Source organism: Bubalus bubalis, chromosome 3 (assembly GCF_019923935.1).
Source record: "Bubalus bubalis isolate 160015118507 breed Murrah chromosome 3, NDDB_SH_1, whole genome shotgun sequence".
Lineage (NCBI taxonomy): Eukaryota > Metazoa > Chordata > Mammalia > Artiodactyla > Bovidae > Bubalus > Bubalus bubalis.
Genome location: NC_059159.1, coordinates 37,788,924 through 37,808,803, shown reverse-complemented (window position 1 = coordinate 37,808,803; position 19,880 = coordinate 37,788,924). Strand labels below are relative to the sequence as shown.

General features: G+C 42.3%; 1 protein-coding gene and 1 pseudogene across 7 annotated transcripts in view; both read left to right on the top strand.

Moving 5' to 3' along the window:
* KIAA0753 (KIAA0753 ortholog) overlaps nucleotides 1-19,880 on the top strand; it is a 63,088-nt gene that overhangs the window by 41,666 nt on the left and 1,542 nt on the right. For 5 of the 7 annotated variants that reach the window (XM_025280784.3, XM_044939412.2, XM_044939413.2 and 2 more), the window contains 5 exons: nucleotides 148-231; nucleotides 3,150-3,335; nucleotides 5,115-5,196; nucleotides 10,158-10,278; nucleotides 10,762-10,986. In XM_025280784.3, the coding sequence (XP_025136569.3) occupies nucleotides 148-231; nucleotides 3,150-3,335; nucleotides 5,115-5,196; nucleotides 10,158-10,278; nucleotides 10,762-10,986 (698 nt within the window). Of the gene's footprint in view, nucleotides 1-147; nucleotides 232-3,149; nucleotides 3,336-5,114; nucleotides 5,197-10,157; nucleotides 10,286-10,761; nucleotides 10,987-19,880 lie in introns of those variants that run through there. The other 2 variants (XM_044939411.2, XM_044939416.2) reach the window with 2 other exon arrangements.
* Nucleotides 10,993-19,870, top strand: LOC112583753 (annotated as a pseudogene).

The window sequence follows — 19,880 nt, the reverse complement described above, 5'->3', positions numbered from 1 at the left end:
AGAGTGCTTAAATTTCCACAGAAAGCCTAATATAGCTAAAACTGATGAACAGTTCCACACAGAAGTTATTCTGGGAGCAGAATTCATTTGTACTAATATGGGTTGTAAATTTTCATAATTCATGAGTGTGCTTGTCTGTTTTAATAGAGAGTCAATTCTTCTCTGGAAGTAGATACTCATTTGAAGGATCAGCCATCAGAAATCGCAACAACAGCCCAGCCTGCAGAGGAGGTGCGTGTGGTGGGGCTGGCGTTCTGGACTGACACAGGGATTATTACGTGATAATATCCTCGGGTATAAGGAATAATGATACATAGATGACCCTGCAGACACTAGACTGTCCGACTCTGGAGGGTGGAGGTCGTTTTTCCCATCTGGCATGTTAATGCTTACAGTGTATCTTTAGCATTATGACTTCGATGAGCCTTGTGAACAACAGCTCACAGAAAGCTCTCGAGCCACAGGTTTTTGTCAGCGGCTCTTTCCTTTCCTCCCAGTGACAGAGTGTGGGTAGACTGCATGAGCCTGAATGTTGATGGCCCGCGGCAGAACAATGACTGCCCTCATTTCCTCTTGTTCAGCCTACTTTTGCTCATTACTGGCCTAATTTCCTTTACTGAGGGCCTAATATGTATTGTTAGGCAAGCATGTTTTGAGTGCCTAGTAATGACCAGTATCTGGCCTGGCAGAGACCAAAGGTGGCCCAGGAACAAATGATAACGTTTGAGAAAAATTAAAGCATAGCATGTGGTAGTCCGCCCCTGTGCTCTTCCTCTGGACGTGTGTTCACCATTTGTGGGAATGTTGCCCTCCCTGCCTTTCCACCTCGGCGTAGGGACAGGAAGGTGCAGGCTGCCTCTGGCGGCTGTTCGTGGAGGGCGGAGAGAAGTTACTGCTTTCTGTGTTCAGAGCAAGTGAAGGGCTGAGCAAGGGTGACGGGCTCAGAGTGAGAAGGAAATTGGAATGCAGCTCCAGCAGCCAACGACCTGAGGAACAGGAAGATGGTAGATTCCAAGGATATATCCCAGTTCTAATTATTAAGCAATAGTTTAGCTTTGGCATATTTTTGTAATTTTTGCGGTTGTAATTTTATTGTGCCAGTATTTTATGACAGAACATCATGCAAGGTGAGGCGGCTGAGACTGGAAGCTGAAACCCTGCATATGGCTCTTATAGACCGAGTGCGCGATGGCTGTGTCTTTGGTACCGCAGCGCCACCAGTGATGCCTTTTTCCCTGCAAGAGTAATGAGGGAGGCAATTCATGCGGTATTTTCATAGGAAAGAGAAATGAAGTGGTCATAAGTGCTGTCAGTGAAGTAGGCATGTTTGAGTATTAGTAGAAATGATCAGCTTTGTACATGAGAACCATGATGTAGGCATTAAATGGGCCTTAATACAATTTCTTAAAAAGGAAAAGTAACTCTGTCCAGTATTTACCATTCTCAGCTGCTGTTAAACTTTAGCATCACCATACAAGAGTTTCCCTGGCAGCACCATTGAGGGTCAGTGTTTATAAATAACTGAATAGAAGCAAACGTGTTGAAGTTGGCATGATGAAGTTAAAAAAGAGATATTTTGCTGTGTTAACTTATAAAAGAGCTGTGGGACCTTGATCCCAGATACCCAGAATTCTCATTTCTCAAAGGGAGGAGACGTTTGCTGCACTTTGCAAATCAGCTCTGGCTCTCAGTAGATTTGCTTGCAGACAGGATGATCCCTGGTGTCAGGAAATAGATTTTGGGAGGGTGCCATCGTGGCATATTTGTCTCCTGCTGCTACTATTGTCATTAACTGAACTTGCGCGTGAAATACATTTTTCCAAAGTGTGTAAGGTTTTCCCTTAATTAAAAGCTGTACCTGGCTAAAAAGGCGAACAATCAGGAAAAGTATCATGTAAAATCTCCCCACCAGTGGGTACCGTATGCTCATCTGTATCCAGCTTCTTTCTATTTTGGTGATCTTTTTCATATCAGCTCATTGGGTCCTTCCTTATCTCACAGGATTCTTGATATTTGATTCTTAAGAATGAAAATAACAGATACACACATCTTAATTAACTAGACCTGCATTATTGGTTTAGTTAACTCTAGATTTCTTGCTAATTTTATTGTACTGGCTATTTAGCTGATTTTTATTTCTTTAACTTTGGTCAAGGTTGAAGATTTCTTTGTTGGTCATTAATGTATTTTCTTCTGTAAACCGTTAAAAGGTTTTAAAAATTACTATGGCGGTAACCATTCTTCGTGCCAATCACTGTTTTTTAAGTGTTCCAGTGTACAAGTGCTCATATAATCCTTGTAACTCTGAAATGTAGGGTTATTGTTTCTATATTACAAACCAGAGGATTGAGGCCCAGAGAGGTTAAGTATACTTGCCCCCACTTTGAGGCATATCAGTGGCAGAACCAGGATTGGGTCCCAGAAATGTCTCCTTCCAGAGGCTGATATGATCATTTCCCCAGCAGACATTCTTTGTTAAAAAGTTTCTTTCAGAGCAGATTATAGACACATATTAGAATCAACAGAAATACAACACATATAAAAATGTTTTGTAAGCTGTAAAGTGCTTTTTCAATGTAAAGCATACAAAGTCAAGAAGGCTGGTGAAACTCTTCCAGGTTAGGGGTGCTGTGCTGTGCTTAGTCTCTCAGTCGTGTTTGATTCTTTGCAACCCCATGGGCTGTAGTCCACCAGGCTTATCTGTCCATGGGGATTCTCCAGGCAAGAATACTGGAGTGGGTTGCCATGCCTTCCTCCAGGGGATCTTCCCGACCCAGGATTGAACCGGGGTCTCCTGCATTGCAGGTGGATTCTTTACCAACCTTGCTACCAGGGAGGCCCCATGACATGTGCAGTATTGAACATTCTTCTGAGTCTAGCACAAGGCAGATACTTGCTCTACCAGCTGACAAAACAGGTAGTAACAATAATTTTCATGGACATTAATGGTGTTACTCAGTTGATGCAACTACTGAAATGACTGTGGTAGACACTGTCCTGACTGTCCTGATGTCCTGCTGTCAATGTTTACTGACTTAGGAGAGGCTAGGTTTAGTGTAGAAATGCCTGTTGTATCATCACACGGTTGGTGTGTATGAGTCTCATGCTATCTTCATATTGCCTTTCCATCCCCTTTGCTTGTTTCGCAGGCTACGGCTGTTGATGGCGAATCCAGTGACATTCATCAGCTGGATGGTTTTTTGGAAAATACCATTCACGAGCACTGGCCCATGACTCACACTAAGATCTGGGAGTCTGATGCCTTAGCCACCTTAGGGGACGGCAAGGTCAGCCCGTACCTGGAGACGATGATGCTCCGAATGGAGGAAATGGAAGTAGGTCGCAGGTGCCAGCTCCGGTTGGCTGCTGGCATCTGGCTTCTGTTGAGCACAGCTCCTCCTCATGGTTCTGTAGCTTAAAACATCAGAGTTACCTGGTCCTCAGTTTAAGTCCCAGCTCGATTGTCAGCCAAGTGTGCAGCCTTCATAAAGTCACTTACCCTTTCTGATAAGTGGGGTGGTTTTACTTTTTTTCATTTATTTTTTAATTGGAGGGTAATTGGTTTACAGTGTTGTGTTGGTTTCTGCCATACAACAACGTGAATCATAAGTATACATTTGTCCTCTCCCTCCTGAACCTCCCTCCCACCCCCACCCCACCCCGCCCCTCTCGTCATCACGGAGCACTGGGTTGAGCTCCCTGTGTTGTGTAGCAGCTTCCCACTGGCTGTCTGTTTTATACTTGGTAGTGTATATATGTTAGTACTACTTTCAAGTTGTCCCACCCTCTCCTTCCCCTGCTGTGTCCATTCCTGTCAGCACCATTTTTCTAGATTCCCTATAAATATATAAATGTGTGTTAATATATGATATTTGTTTTTCTCTTTCTGACTTACTTCACTCTGTATAACAGGCTTTAGGTTCATCCCCCTCACTAGAACTGACTTAAATTCATTCCTTTTTATGGCTGAGTGATATTCCATTGTGTGTGTGTATATGTATATATATAAACACCACAATTTCTTTATCCATTCATCTGTGGATGGACATCTGGGTTGCTTCCATGTCCTGGCTATTGTAAATAGTGCTGCAATGAACACTGGAGTACATGTGTCTTTTTTAAGTGAGGGTGTTTTTAAGGACAAAATGAGGTATGAAGTGTCTGTATACTACCTGACACGTAACTCATCATTGATGTGTGATACCAAAAACGCTGGGCCAGAGCCCAGTCCTACAAATGGGACCAACAACGTCTTTGTCCCTCAGCTTATAAATGCTGCCCAGTTGCCTCTTCTGCTCTCCTCCCCTTGGATCCTGGCAAACCACAGATAGCTTTACCTTTCTTAATTCCTGTGACACTGCTTTAGAATGCTCGTAGAGAATTCTAGACCTCAGACATTATGCAGACCAAGCCCTGGATGGTTCTGAGGAGGAAATTTAGACACAGTAAGGGAGTGAGTGACGTTGCCAAGGCTACCCAAAAATTCCCACCAGAGCGGGGCTGAGAATCCAGGTCCCTGACTCCTAGCTCAGAATTTTCATTTTAACTCCACCTGGATGAAATCTCATTTTGGCTTTGCTGCTAAACCAAAAACATAGGCAAGACAACATTTAGTTGGTTTTCGACAATTTAAAAATGTGTAGTTTATCCTAGTCTCGTAACTGATTTCCCCTTCTTGGGGGTAACTGTCTAGACCTGAAGTATCCCAAATGGTAGTCTGTAGCCACACACATGGCTGTTTACATACACGGCTATTTACACACATGGCTATTTAATGTAAACCAGTTAAAATTAAATACATCACTACATTACCAGTGGTCAATAGTTAGTGGCTAGTACATTGGACAGGGCAAAAATAGAACATTTCCATCATCAATTCAGATTCTAATGGGCAGTGCTGGTCCAGATTAGATTAATTAGTATAGATTAATTGCCTCATTTTATTTTACACTTCCCCTCATGAGCTAACCACTTCCTGGCCTGGGAGGTGCCTTTTTTCTGGCTAAGTGTCTGTATCAAATGTCTGCTGGACTGTTATAACCTTCCTAGTCTCTGGTTTGTAATGAAACTAATTTTTTTCTGCATAAATTAATCTTTTTTTTTTTTTTTTAAAGAAATACCAGGAGACAGTTCGCCAAAGATATAATAAAATTGTATATACCGATCCTCATTTTTGGATGCAGGAAGAAAAAAATGGTGAGTGTTCCCCCACTTTTCCCTCTACATTGTACTGTGAAAAATTTCACACATACAGAAAAGTTGAAAAAAATTGTACAGTGGATACTCATATGTACATCTTCTAGATTCTACAATTAAAATCTTGCTATATTTGCTTTATCATATATCTCCTTAGCCTCTCAGGCTTCCCAGGTGGCTCAGTGGTAAAGAATCCACGTGCCAATGCAGGAGATACAAGAGACGCAGGTTTGAACCCTGGGTTGGGAACATCCCCTGGAGGAGGGCATGGAACCCATTCAGTATTCTTCCCTGGGAAATCCCATGGACAGAGGAGCCAGGTGGACTACAGTCCATGGGGTCGCAAAGAGTCAGAGATGGCTGAGCACACATGAGCACCCATCAATTCATGTTATTTCTGGATGCATTTTAGAGTAAGTTGCAGACATCAGTATACCCGAAACATTTCAACCTGTGTATCAGCAACTGGAGCTTCATATTTACTTAGGGTTCTTTTTCCTTTTGAGATAAAATTTATATCTAATGAAATATGCAGATCTTAACTGTATTATTTGATAAGCTTTGACAAATGGGTGCATCTTTGTTACCCATACTCCTTCCATCACCCTGTGCTCCTTCCCAGTCAGTGTCCCCCTACCCAGCCAACCACTGTGCTTTTTAACTTTAGATTAATTTTGCCTGTTCTGGAATTTCATATAAGTAGAATCATACACGTATTTAAACTTTTGTCTTTCATTTAGCATGATGTCTTATAATTTATCTATTGCTCATTTCCTGTTGCTAGGGTAACAAGCTTAAGTTAGTAACAAGTTATAGCACAACTGTAGTGGTTTAAAATAAATTTATTCTCAAATGAATTCCTGGAGGTCCGAAGTCTGAATGTCTCAAAGGGCTAAAAGCAAGGGATTGGCAGGGCTGGTGCCTTCTTCCAGCCTCTGAGGCTGCCTGCGTTCCTTGGCTTGTGGCTGTACTACTCCAGACTGCTTCTGCCTTCACATTGCCTTCTCCTCCCGAGTAACATCTTCCTCTGCGTGCCTCTTACAGTGACTTGTTGGTTACCTTTAGGGCCCATCCCAGTGATCCAGGTTACTTTCCCCATCTCAGGATCCTTAAAGTCCCTCCTGCTATATTAGAGACATTCCCGGGTTTCAGGCGTCAGAATCTGGACATCCTGGGGAGCCACTGTTCAGCCTGCCGCACTTTGTATCAGCGTCCATTCCTTTTTATTGCTGAGCAGTATTCCTTTGTGCACAGGGACCACATCTAGTTTAGCCATTTACCTGGAGATCTGCATTTGCTTGTTTCTAATTTGGGTCTATTAGAAATCTGCTGAGTGTATTCATGTGTAATCTTTTTATGGACATAGGTTTTCATTTCTCTTGGATAAAAACCTGAGTAGATTTGCCAGATTTATGGGCTAGGCACATGTCTAACTTTATAAAAAACAGTCAAACATTTCCCCAAAGTGACTGTACCATTTTACACTCCCTGCATTGAGTTCCTATTGCTAGAGATCCTTGCCAACATTTGAATTGTCAAAGTCTTTTTCATTATAACCATTCTGGTGGGCCTGTAGTAATATGTCTTTGTGGCTTTAATTTCATTTCTTTGGTAAATAATGATGTTTAGAACATTTTCAGGTAATTATTAGTCATTTGTATATCTTTCTTTATGGAGTGTCCAAGTCTTTTTTTTACATTAAAAAAAATTGGATTGTCTTTTTATGTTTGAGTTATAGGAATTCTTCATGCATTTGGGTGTGAATTCTTTGCCATATATATACTATTTTCAAAACAGCTCTATTGAGATATAATTCACATACCATAAAATTCATCCTTTTAAAGTCGAGTCGTTTTTAGTATATTTACAGAATGTTGCAAATGTCATTGCTGTCTAATTCCAGAACATTTTCATCACCCTGACAAGAATCCCAGCTTCCATTAGCAATCACTTCTCATTCTCCCCCATCTTTTCCCAGCAGCCACTAATCTACTCGGGTGAATGTTTGCAAATGTTTTCCCCAATCTGTAGCTCACGTATGTATTTTCTAAAATGTGTTTTGTTATGAGGAAACATTTTAAATTTTGATAAAGTCTAAGCTATCCAATGTTTCTTGTATAGATTTTGCTTTCTTTGATCTCATAAACCTTTGCCTGTTCCCAAGTTGAGAAGAGAAGCTCTTGTTTTCGTCTAGAAGCTTTATGGTTTCAGCTTGAATGTGTAGGCCTGTGATCCATCTTGAATAAAACTTGCCTCTGGTTTGAGGCAGAGGTTGAGGTTCATTTTTCCTTCTGCTAATGGATATTCATTTGTTCTTACACCATTTGTTGAAAAGACTTTCAGTTTTCTCTCCCACTTTTAAAAATTCATACATATACCTTTTGGCTGCAGTTGCTAGGCCAGTGTCGCAATTTGGGCTGGGGTGTGTTGCTCAAGTTCTCTTTGACTCCTGCTTATCAGTTACTACTTTACTCAACGAAAGAAGGAAAATAAAATGTGGTTAAACATTACCTCTCAAGGATTTTTGGTACTGTGAGTATTAAGAGAAGGAAAGGAAGTTGTGGGTATAGAAGATTTATAATGGCAGCATGTGTACATACACTTCTTTAAAAGAGTATGAGTTTTGGGTATTGTCGTAGGTAAAGCGTTCTCTGTGTCACATTTTGACTGAAAAATGAGCCATCTAAACACAATAGAGATTCATTCCTTTCAGTTTGGGTAATTGTTTTTAAGGTGTACCATTTTATAGTTTGTTTATTTATCTGTGGCTGTGCTGGCTGTTCGGTGCTGCGTGGGTGGCAAGCAGGGGCCACTCTCTGGTTGTGGGCAAACTTCTCTTACGTGGTGACTTCTCTAGATGCGAAGCACGGGGCTCTCGGGCATGCAGGCTTTGGTAGTTGCAGCGTGTGGACTCAGTGGTTGAGGTTCTCAGACTCTAGAGCGCAGGCTCAGTAGTTGTGGCGTACCGGCTTAGTTGCTCCACGGTATGTGGAATCTTCCTGGATCAGGGTTCGAACCTGTGTCTCCTACACTGGCAGGTGTATTCTTTACCACTGAGCCACCAGGGAAGCCCCAGTGCTGGTAATTTTTCAAGCTTCATTCTTTGTTCGTCTCATTCTCTCTCTCTCTCCCCTAGCCCTACTCTAGCTTCTGTGTTTGTCCTCACATGACAGGTGAACCATTCTTCCAGGCCCGCCTTATGTTCGCTTCTTCCTGTGAACTCCCATAGACTTCTGCCTTGTCCTACCCTGTTAGAGATGTTTGTGGAGGGTCTTTGCTGCTGCTGCTGCTAAGTCGCGTCAGTCGTGTCCGACTCTGTGCGACCCCATAGATGGCAGCCCACCAGGCTCCCCCGTCCCTGGGACTCTCCAGGCGAGAACACTGGAGTGGGTTGCCATTTCCTTCTCCAGTGCACAAAAGTGAAAAGTGAAAGTGAAGTCGCTCAGTCGTGTCCAACTCTTCGCGACCCATGGACTGCAGCCCACCAGGCTCCTCCCTCCATGAGATTTCCCAAGCAAGAGTACTGGAGTGGGTTGCTATTGCCTTCTCCGGGAGGGTCTTTATGTCTCCCAAATAAGCCAGAGAGGTTTATCATATTAAGTAGTATCCCAGCTGCACCTAGCAGGAGCATGACCCAGGGAGGAGCCTTCTCATCACTGCCTAGTGAATTAGTGGGCATCTTTCGGTTTGGAAGCAGAGGAAAGGGGAGTGCTGAAGGGCAACTGTTTTACTGTTGGTTTAGCCATTGGCCACAGTCAGGTTGCATCGTGCAGAAGATAGCCTTACCAAGGACTCAGTGTTCTCTTTTTCAAGGACAATTTAAATTATTAGTCACTATCTCGGACTCTGCTGGAGTCTAGGTATGCATTTCAAAGGAGCTTTGTAGAACACCAACAACTGAAACAAATTTGTGGATACTTTAAATCCAGAATCATGAAATCCTCATAAGAACCCTCTGTCTCTAATTATTCTGATTGTATGTTTAATTGCATCACAAAAACCAAATTTAAAGTGATTTGTGAATTGTGCAGTGTCAAATCTGTATCTCTTATTCTGTCTTTTCTAAAGTCAATTGAAAATCGATTGTATTTTCAGTAATAGTTTTATAAAAACTGACTTATGCAGTATTTCTTTTTATTAATATTTAAAAAAATTTTTTGAAAATTAAAAAATTTGGCCACTATTGCATGGCATGTGAGATCTTGGTTTCCCAACCAGGGATCGAACCCACACCCCCTGCATTGGAAGTGTGGAGTCTTAACCTCTGGATTCTTAACCTCTAGATTACCAGGGAAAGACCTATACAGTATTCCTGTGTGTTAAAAATCATAAACAAAGAAATACATGAGTCAGAGAAAGGTGTTTGACTTATACATGCTCTTTACCTAAGAGAAGGGCAATTTTCTTTTTACATCTGAAATGTGTTTAAAATTATAAATAATCCAAAACTCCAAAGAGCTGTCAAGCCTGCCCCAATGTATAGTTAATAAGTTAATGTTTTGACTGTCATCATGCAGATTTTCCCAGCGAAGCGCAGAGACAAATTGTCAGCTAATCAAGTGTTCAGGTGTGAGTTTTTTTTTCCCTTCTCCAGTAATCAGATAATTTAAAGGTTAAAAACAAACCCAACTGCTCAAGACTCCTTGAATGGGGGGTGGATCCTAATGGAACCTGGCTTTGCACAGGCCTCTTTAAGGAGTCTACCTCAGAGCTGACAGAAGCTTTGAAACAAGTTCCTTATTTCTTAAAACTAACTCCTCATTGGTTTGTCTCTTGCTGACTTTTGAATTCACCTTTTCAGGTAGAACAAAGGCATTGTCTGCCTTTTGCACTGCCAGCTCAGCTCTTACGCTTGAGACATGCCTGTGAATTTCCTCCCAGGTTACTGGCCACTAGGACAGCTCTGATGTCTACTCCAGCATTTCTTTACATATAGTCATTTTATACTTCTCCTTTTCTAGACCAAAAATTTCCAGCGGTGAGTGAAAGGCCTCTTTCTCCTCATCCAATCAGGATCACAAAGACAGCAGCTCGAAAAGACCCAGATGTGAACATTGTGTTAGAAGGGCCCTGCAATGGCGCGTAAGTGGTAACGAGCCTGTCTGATTTCATTTGTAGTTGGTTACCTTTGACCTTGTTAGATTTTGCATTCCTTCGATAACCACAAGACAGAGAGAGATTCGTCTCTTGACCAAGATCTTGCCAAACTCCAAGATGGCCCAGCAAAGCAGTGTGTTTATAAGATGGGCATTGAGTGTGTTGCATCTTAAGGAGCCTTTAGTAACAGCTGATTTTTATGATTGAAAGCATCACAGTGGCGCAGGTGACTTTTGCAGGTCATTACGGCAAGATTTGCTTTAAGAATTCTTTTGTCCAGATGTTGCTCCCATGAGGATGGTTGGTTCATGTAAAGGAGAAACAGTGAGTGGTGATGTTGGGTTTGGTCCAGCGTGAGGAAGGGAAATGAAGGTCAGCCTTTGGTTGTCCAACCATCAGGATGCATTAACGGTTTACTCTCACCTGCAGATGATTTTGAATGCTCTCATCATTTTTATTTGCTCTCAGTTCCCTGGATGAAAGTGTGGTTACAGAGGAGAGATCGGAGAAAAGAGAAGCTCCCCTTCCCTTCCTTTCAGAAGATGCTCAACAGACCGAAGGCCGAGCTGCCCTCTTCGTCCCGCCAGCCATGCGTCGTAGCATCGGTGACTACTGCCGCCGTTTCGAGCACTACTTGCGGGTGATCGCGCACGAGGCCGTGGGCTCCTTCAACCCATGGCTCATAGCTGAAAGGTCAGTAGGAGGGCTTGCGCTCTGTTGGGGAACAGGCTGCCATGTGTTAACTTGATTGCAGAAAGGTCTGGCCAAGGTCTCAGGCCGAGCTTTTGGGCCCTGGAGTTCCAGTGGCTGCTCCGTGGCTGAGGAACAGACTTTCTCTGCCAAGTGCCTTTCTTCAAGGAGAGGAGATAGGAAAACAGCATGGCTGATGCCATCCCGAGGAGCATGCCGCAGCCTTCCGCCAGAAGTAGAAACTTCGTTCAGGGCAGGCTTCCTGTTGGTGTTAGTGAGGTCAGCGTCATCAGAGAACGTGAATTATGACTGGGCAGGAAGCAGTTAACGATCTTGAAATCTTCATGGTCAGGTCAGACTTGCACCAGGACAGCAGGTCTATAGACTTCACTACACTTGGCCTTCTCCTTTTGGCTGTCGCCTCCCCTGAGAAAGGGGAGTTCTGTGGAACTCAACCAGAAACCAGTCCTACTGCTGCTAGATATTTGAAGAATGGGCAGCCTTCTTTCATGTAAATATTCAATTGAGAGATGTGTGCAGATTCATTCTTTAGAAATAGTGCTCAAATTTAAATTCCTTACGAGTATTATTTTATTATATACGAGCAGATAATTTTCATCAGTGAACCTAGAGTATACTGTTATGACATCTTTCTTGAACAGGTTTCAAACATGTTCCAGGAGTTAATAATTGCCTCTTTTTAAGTTGCTTATTTTTTTAATATATTATTCAAGTTTTTCACATTCTAGCCAACACCTCTCAACATAATTTTCCTCATGATTCAATGTGTTGGTTAATCTCACCTCCACCCCCACTCTTTCTCCTGAGACTCTCTTTCCTTCAGCCCCAGCCTGGCCCAAGCACCCTCTAGATCTGCGGTGTGGCTCTTGTCCTGGCACGTGTCTTCATCACCACCCTGGCATGAGGTTCTCTCTCCCGTGTCAGCGTCCTTGTGTTCTCTTCCCACGTGTCTTCCTCCTTCCTGGTTTACTCCCTTACTTTGATGGAGCCTATCCTGCTTTGTGTATCACAGGACAGTTCCTGAGACTTATATGTTTGAAAGTGTCTTATCTTCATACTTGACTGATGATTTGGTTGAGTTTTAAATTCCTGGTTTATTTTTCCCAAAGAATATGCCTCCCTTCCTTTGTGGGGGTGAAGGAGGAATTGTCACATAGCTGCCACGAGCAGGGGTGGAGACCCATCAATCTACCAGCTCATCCTGCAGTCTCAATCTGCGTTCTCATCCCCTACCCAGTATTTCTTTCCACTTTCATGGTTCCTGGTTCTCTTACTTCCAGAGACTTTGTAATGTTCAGTGAGACAGATCAGTTTGCTTTTTCTTGTTGTCTTTCTCTATGCACCCTAAGGTTTCTGCTTCCTCTGCATTTCCTCTGAACTGCTGAGTCATTTTGATTACCTGTCTCATCCAGTTTTGTCTTTTTCTTCATGTAGTTTCATGTGTTCATTTATCTCCTGGGATTTGGGTGGGATCAGAGATAATCACATGTCCACTCCCTTAAGTCAAACCTGAAGTCCTAAGACTTCTCATAATGTACGTACCCTTTGAAGCATATGAAGACCCTTTGTTCTGGTTGAGATGCCACGTATATTTCCTGGGGAGGAGAGTACAGTAAACTTGACTTGCTTCCATGCATTAACCTGCAGCCCTGTAGCATGCCCACTGGTTTGTACAGAGCCTGTCTGGATTGATTAGGCTAACTGGCATCTTGGGAAATTTAAAATAAGCTAAAGAAGATAGACTGTTCCCTGTATTACTTTCTTACCACTTGATTAGTGATACATTTTGTTACAGTTGTTTTGTAGATGTAGGGGAAGCTCTCTCCCCCTGTGAGGACAAATACCGTAAGACATAGAAGTTAGAGTTGTTAAAAATACGCCTGAATTTCACAGATGTTCTCCGCTTTTGTCCTTGACCCTCAAGTGACGGCACATCTAAATATTCTAGCCCTGCTTTTGATCTCTCTTGTTTCTTACTTGGGTGTTCCAAAGATGAGAAGTGTATTGATCTAATCTTGAAGAAATATCCAAGGACAGTTGGCTTCATCTGATACCCTCTTGGGTGAGGGAGAAATCAGCTGAGTTTTTCCTCTTTATTTTATTGTCTCCATTCCTCCCTTCACCTGGAGAAAAGGACTATTCCAGTGATCAGAAGGGGCAGATAATATAAACTGGATGTAAATAAAAGCATGATTCTGAAAGGAAAGGTTTAAGGTGATGATGCTTTTAATGAAAGCAAACTCTTAAGGATTCCTGGTTGGAAAAACAAATCAGGAGACTTATTGAAAACAACAGACTGAACATATGATTTATCTCTACTCCCTGTAGCCCTATCCCACTGTATGTCACTGAAAAACTGAATAAAAGGCATGAAACCAGAAATGACAGCAAATAAGAACTAGCAGGAAAATTTTGGAAGCCATGAAGCAGTTAGACAAATGGGCAATGACTTACCAGACCAGAGAGAGCGAAGAACCTGATGAGGGTGGAGCCAAGAATCAAGCTGTTTTGTGCAGAAGAATCTTGGTAAAACTCAGGAAGGAGAAGCACTGGGGATGCATGCGTGCAAGGGAGTCAGAGCATAGGAGGCTTAATTGATTCTCATTCTTAAATAGAGCAGATCACTAAGAGATCCCAACATTTGCTGGAAACCATGAAAGCTACAGAGGCTAGTATAACAGAAAACATTGGAATAACAGGATTTACAGAATGTGAGAAGAGGGGAAAAGGAGGAATGGAAAACGAATGAGGAAATACTATAAGAATCTCCAGAAGGTCATTAGTCTCTAGATTGAAAGGATTCACTAGTTGTTCACTGCGAGTGTGTGGGTGAATAAATGCATGAATAAATGAAACTGAACACATCATGACATGTTGTTGTGCACAGGAAATGCGAGCATCCTCGTGTAAGGAGAAGATGACGCAAGTCTCCAGAGTTAGAACCGGGCTCGTTCAAATAATCAGAAATGAGAAGGGTGTGTTGTCAGTAGCAGCCCTGCTACAGGATATAAGAGCATGCTTCCAAAGTTTACCCTGGAATTCTGTGCCCAGCTAAATGATCAAATAAAAGGATAGAATAAAGACAGTTTAAGGTATGCAAAGTGTCGAAAAATGCAGTTTCTCAGTAAGCTTCTAGAGGGTGTTTACCATCAGCATGAGAAGGAGGAAGACAGGATTTGGGAAATTTGGGAACTCTAACATGGAACGTCTAGGAAAATGGCAAAAGCTATTTTCAAGAGAATTTTTTTTTTTTTTAATTTAAATTTTGGCTGCACCATGCAGCATGTGGGATCTTTAGTTCCCCACCCAAGGATCAAACCTGAGCCCCCTACAGAGGAGGTGCAGAGTCTTAACCAAGACCATCAAGGAAGTCCCTCCAAGAGAATTTTTCCATGAGCATAGAAAACAACTAGTCTAGAATAGGAGGACAGAGGGCTCTAGGAGGAATAGTTTCCATACAGGGAAGGCAGGGTAAGAAAGGTTAAAAAAGAAGAAAACAGATACATTACCTAATGTGCTTTGGAGCTTGTATTGAGAGCATACATGGAATGTATTTGTGTTTCTCTCATAGTTTGGGGATGAATTACTGATAGGAATATAGAAAGCAAAGCAAGGCAAGCATAAAAACAAAACAAAAAAAAGCACAAGTAATCACTTCTGCTTCTAGTAAAGGATGTACTTGGTAATTTGGACCGCCTCTCCCATTGAGGATCACTGTTAATAGAAAAGCTAGATCCAAAATAAAACATACATGCTTGAAGGCACCAGGGAGTTAACTAGGTAATAAGAAATAACTGGGCCAGGATCCTGGAGAAGACAGAGACCCAAGGAAGTTAGCCCTTGTCTGACCCTGGATTGTCGGTCTGGGGGAAGGTGAATGGCACTTCCAGTGGTCTTTTTAGATCAGAGGATAGCGGTGGGAATTAAGGGCTTGCCGAGGGCTGGCCTGACGCACTTTGCTCGCTTCTGATGGGGACCCTGCAGGGTGGCACTCTGGAATAAGGGTGACCTGGCTGCTGGCAGGCGCTCCCAGGACCCCACTCAGCTCCAATCGTCTCACTTCTGAGACTGAGCTGAAGTCATTCTAGATTGTTGCCTCACAGCCACTGAGCAGAAGCAAACGTAACTTTTCTCTGAAGATTTATAATACCATCTTAGGATTTAAATTATTCCTGCATTTTATTCAAACTTAGTGTCTGAAAAATGGTAAAAAAGCCTGGCAGCAGAGAGACATGACAATAACAAGAACAGACCCATGGCAGCTCCACATATTAGAGCCATCAGACACAGATATTAAAATACCTGTGCATACTGTGTACATAGAGGTAGAATTTTGGCAGAGAACTGGGAGTAAAACTAAATCCATGTGGACATTCAAGAACTGCAAAGTACAGTTTCTGAAATGAAAGTGAAAAGTGAAAGTGAAGTCGCTCAGTGTGTCTGACCGACCCCATGGACTGTAGCCTACCATGCTGCTCCGTCCATGGGATAAGCAACTCATCAAATGGGCTTAATAACAAATTAGACACATCAAAAGAAAAAATTAGAGCCTTTTGGCTCTCTAAGTAGCACCATGGTGGTTAGCATGAGTAAGCATCTTATGAAAAGAGGTGAAAAGGGAGCCAAGAAGAACATGGTTGACCTGTTTTCTAAGAAACATTGGTATGATGTGAAAGGACCAACTGTGTTCAATGGAAGAAATATTAGGGAAAACACGAGTCACAGGAACTCAACCCAAATCACATATGGTGGCCTCAAGGGGCGTGTTTTTGAAGTGAGCCTTGCTGATCTGTGACTGGTGCAGTTGCATTTAGAAAATTCAAGCTAATTACTGTGGATGCTCAGGGCAAAAGCTGCCTGGTTAATTTCCATGATATGATCTGACAAAATGTGCTCCGTGGTCAAAAAATGGCAGACCGTGATTGAAGCTCACGTTGATGTCAAGACTACCAACAGTTACTTGCTTCATCTGTTCTGTGTGGGTTTTACTGAAAAAAGGCAACAAAAAGATTTGGAAGACCTCTTACGCCCAGCACCATCAGGTTCACCAAATCCACAAGATGGTAGAAATCATGACCCGAGAGCTGCAGACAGGCGACATGAAAGAGGCAGTCAATAAGTTGATTCCAGACAGCATGGGAAAAGGCAGAAAAGCTTGCCAATCTATTTATCTGCTCCATGACATTATTGTTAGAAAAGTAAAAATGCTGAAGAAGCCTAAGTTTGAATGGGGAAAACTCATGGAGCTGCATGTGAAGGTAGTCATTCTGCAAAAGCTACTGGGGAAGAGACAGGTGCTAAAGTTGGACGAACTGATGGATATGAGCCACCAGTCCATGAATCTGCTTAAAATTCAGACTTTAATGGTGACAAATAAAGTATCTTGTTTGGGGGTGGGGGGGGGAAAGTTAGAGACTTGGACATAGAATAGAAAAAAATATCTGGAGTGAAGCATGTGCTGTACTAAGTCGCCTCAGTCGTGTCCGACTCTTTGCAACCCTACGGACTGTAGCCCACCAGGATCCTCTGTCCATGGGATTCTCCAGGCGAGAAAACTGGAGTGGGTGCCATTTCCTTCTCCAGGGCATCTTCCCTACCGAGGGATCAAACCTGGGTCTCTTATGCCTCCTGCATTTGCAGGTGGGTTCTTTACCACTAGTGCCACCTGGGAAGCCACGAGTGATACATGGAGACACACAAAAAGATGAAAGTGAAGAGAGAGGATGAGGGGCATGGAGGATAAAGGTCAAGGTCTAATACACATGTGGCTGGGGTCACAGGAGAGGAAGGAGAGGGAATGGGTCAGAATGACATCCAAAGAGATCATGGCCAATAACTTCCCCAAAGTAACACTAGACATCAAGCCACAGATTCAAGAAGCTCTAAAGTCCCAAGCAAGAAAAACAAAAGAAATCCGTATGTAGCATATATCACAGTATTGTTGGAAAATGAAAGACCAAGAGAAAAAAAAATCTTAAAAATCAGCCAGAAGAAGGAGAAACAGTGGAGGCTGGATGCCCCGGTGTAAAGTTCCAAAAGAGAAAGCTGCCAGTCTGGATGTAAGCCCAGTGAAATGTACCTCAAGAAGGAAGGCAGGAAAGGTTCTAAACAAAGCCGCAAAAATTTATTACCAGTAGACCGTCACTATAGGAAATAGAGAAAGGGTATTTTTCAGGCAGAGCAAAAACAGTCACAGATGAAAAGTCAGAAATACAAGAAGCATGAATTAAGAAAAAGTCAATATGTAGGCAAGTGAATATTGACTGTATAAAACAATAAACTGATGGCTTATGGGGGTGTATGAATATATACTGAAGTACATGATACCAGTAGCATAGAAATTGGGAAGAGGATAAATACACTTAGTGTCCTAAGGTTCTTGCATTATCTGGGAAACTGGAAGAATATCAATTAATGTTGGACTTTAAGTCAAGGATGCTTACTGTAATCTAGAGTGGCCACTAAAAGAACAGTAAAGTAGTGTATAATACCCAAATTAAAAGTGAAAAAGTAATTTAAACAATCACAGAATCCTAAAAAAGTTAAGAAGAGAGAACAAATAGACATAAAGAAAATACTTAGTATTTTGGTAGTAGAAGTTCGGCTGTATCAGAATTAGGTTAATCAAAGAGCACTTTACACACCCATTAAAAGACTAAAGATGCTCAGATTAGCTGCCCCCCCTCAAAAAAAAAACAAAACCAGAAAACAGCTGGGACAGGAATGGGGTAGAAGGGAGAGGAAAAGGGGAGGGACACTTAGCTTCATTTCCTCTTTTGTATACTTCGGAACTGTTAATGTTTCCTATACAACCCTCCAAATTCAACAAGGTTTGGAGGATGTTGAGCGACCCTAAATTGGAATACAGGAAGAAACTGACTGTATATCCAAGAAGTAGCCACACTAAAGGGATACATACAGATAAGAACTTGTCTAAGTCACTTTTGAATGTAGTATTTTGACTCTGTACCCTCTGGCTAAAGACAAAGACTGTAAACACATGTTCGATTCTAATAAGTAAGTTTCTTTTACCCAGCAGCATGGGTTAACAATTCTAAAATTACTTTCTCTGTATTTTAGTACTGATTGAATAAGTATATTGTGAATAATGAGAGTCAGGTTTCAGGGGAAAGGCTAGAATGAATCCTCTGTTTTGAAGTGAGATTGGAGGTATTATGACTTACGGTTTTTGATAGATACAGAGATAGACACGGGTGGTGCGTCTGTGCACCTGTCTGCGTCTGTCTGAGCCTGTCTGCTGAGAGGACCTGGAAGCCGTGACACACTTAGCAACGAGCACACTTGGTACCCAGATTGTGGTTTCTAAAATACGCTTCTCCATGACAAGGCACCAGGGCTCCTTGGAGAATTGGCCAGTTCCAAGAACGGGGCTGGGAAAATGTAAGAACCTGAAACTTCATTTTGTGCCGGAATGGAAGTGTTCAAAGAATGATGGGGGCATCTCAAGAGGACATGGGAGCTGACTTGAAGGGGCTCCTGCCGGCCATTCGGGGGGACACTGAATATCATAATAAGTAATAATAGAAACAGATTACAAACTGTTGAATAAAATAATCCATAAGGCCAAGCTGATATGAATGAATGAATGGATACATAAATTCATAAATAAGTAATAGAGAAGGGAAAGCTCTTCCATATAGTAGCATGCCAACTATTGAACAGAGAAGGAATGATGAAATTAGAAAATCACTGTTGGCAACCTTGTAATAGTTGATTCAGCAAGTTTGATGAGAAGCAGAATATTTACATAGTCTCAAAGTATCTCCCTGCAACGTACGTATTAATTACAAAGGGGAGGTAGTAACTGCAGGGTAGAAACTTGGCAGACATCAGCATGACCAAGTGACAAAAATTAACGTCATCGTAACAAGACAGATGATGCACTGAAGGGGCACAACATCCCTTCTGGGCATTTGTTCCAGAAACATAGAACCTGGACCTGACCATGAGGACGTGTCAGATAAATCCACACTGAGACGTTCTAAAAACAAAGCTTCTACTCTTCAAAAAATACTAAGATCATAAAAGACAAAGACTGAAGAACAATTCTAGATGAAACTAAAGACATGTGACTGACCATTGACTACAGCTCGAGATCCTCCATTGAATCCTGGACAATCTACAGAATCTTTTCTTTCAAAGGACATCTTTTGGACAGTTGGCAAAAAAATCAAAAAGGTCTGTAGGTAAGATTGGATAATAGTATTGTGCTTGTGCTTAGTCACTCAGTCGAGTCTAGCTCTTTGTGATCCCATCAACAGTAGCCCACCAGGCTCTTCTGTCTATGGGATTCTCCAGGCAAGAATACTGGAGTGGGTTGCCATTTCCTTCCCCAAGATAATAGTATTATGTGAGTGTTAATGTTAAGATTTTTATAATTGTATCAGGCTTATTTAAGAGAATGTTTTTGTTTTCGGGAAATGTATCCAGAAGGACCGTGCACGTGTGTTTGTGTGTGTGTGTGTGTGTGTGTAGAGAAACTTGCAATTTCCTGGCCCCTGTCCCATAGAGAAGGCCCCCATCCTTTCTTCTGTCAGGCATTTGGTAAGCTGTGGGAAGTGGGCTGGGCCAGTCAGTTAGTGTCCAGCCGTCTCTGGCTTCAGCTGTCTCGAGGGTGAGGTCCATCCAGTAGGTGTTACAGGCCCCTACCTCAAGCCTGACTTTGGAGTCTAAGCACCACCTTCTTCTGTCTAAGGAAGCAAGACCTCTCACCTTGTTATTCTTCTTCCAAAATAGTTTAGCTCTTCTTGGCCTTTTGAATTTCCATTTAAATCTTAGAAGTGGCTTGGTAAGTCCCTCGAGTAACAATGGCTCCCATACTTGGCTGTATGTACCTTTAGCTGTGTTGTTTGTCT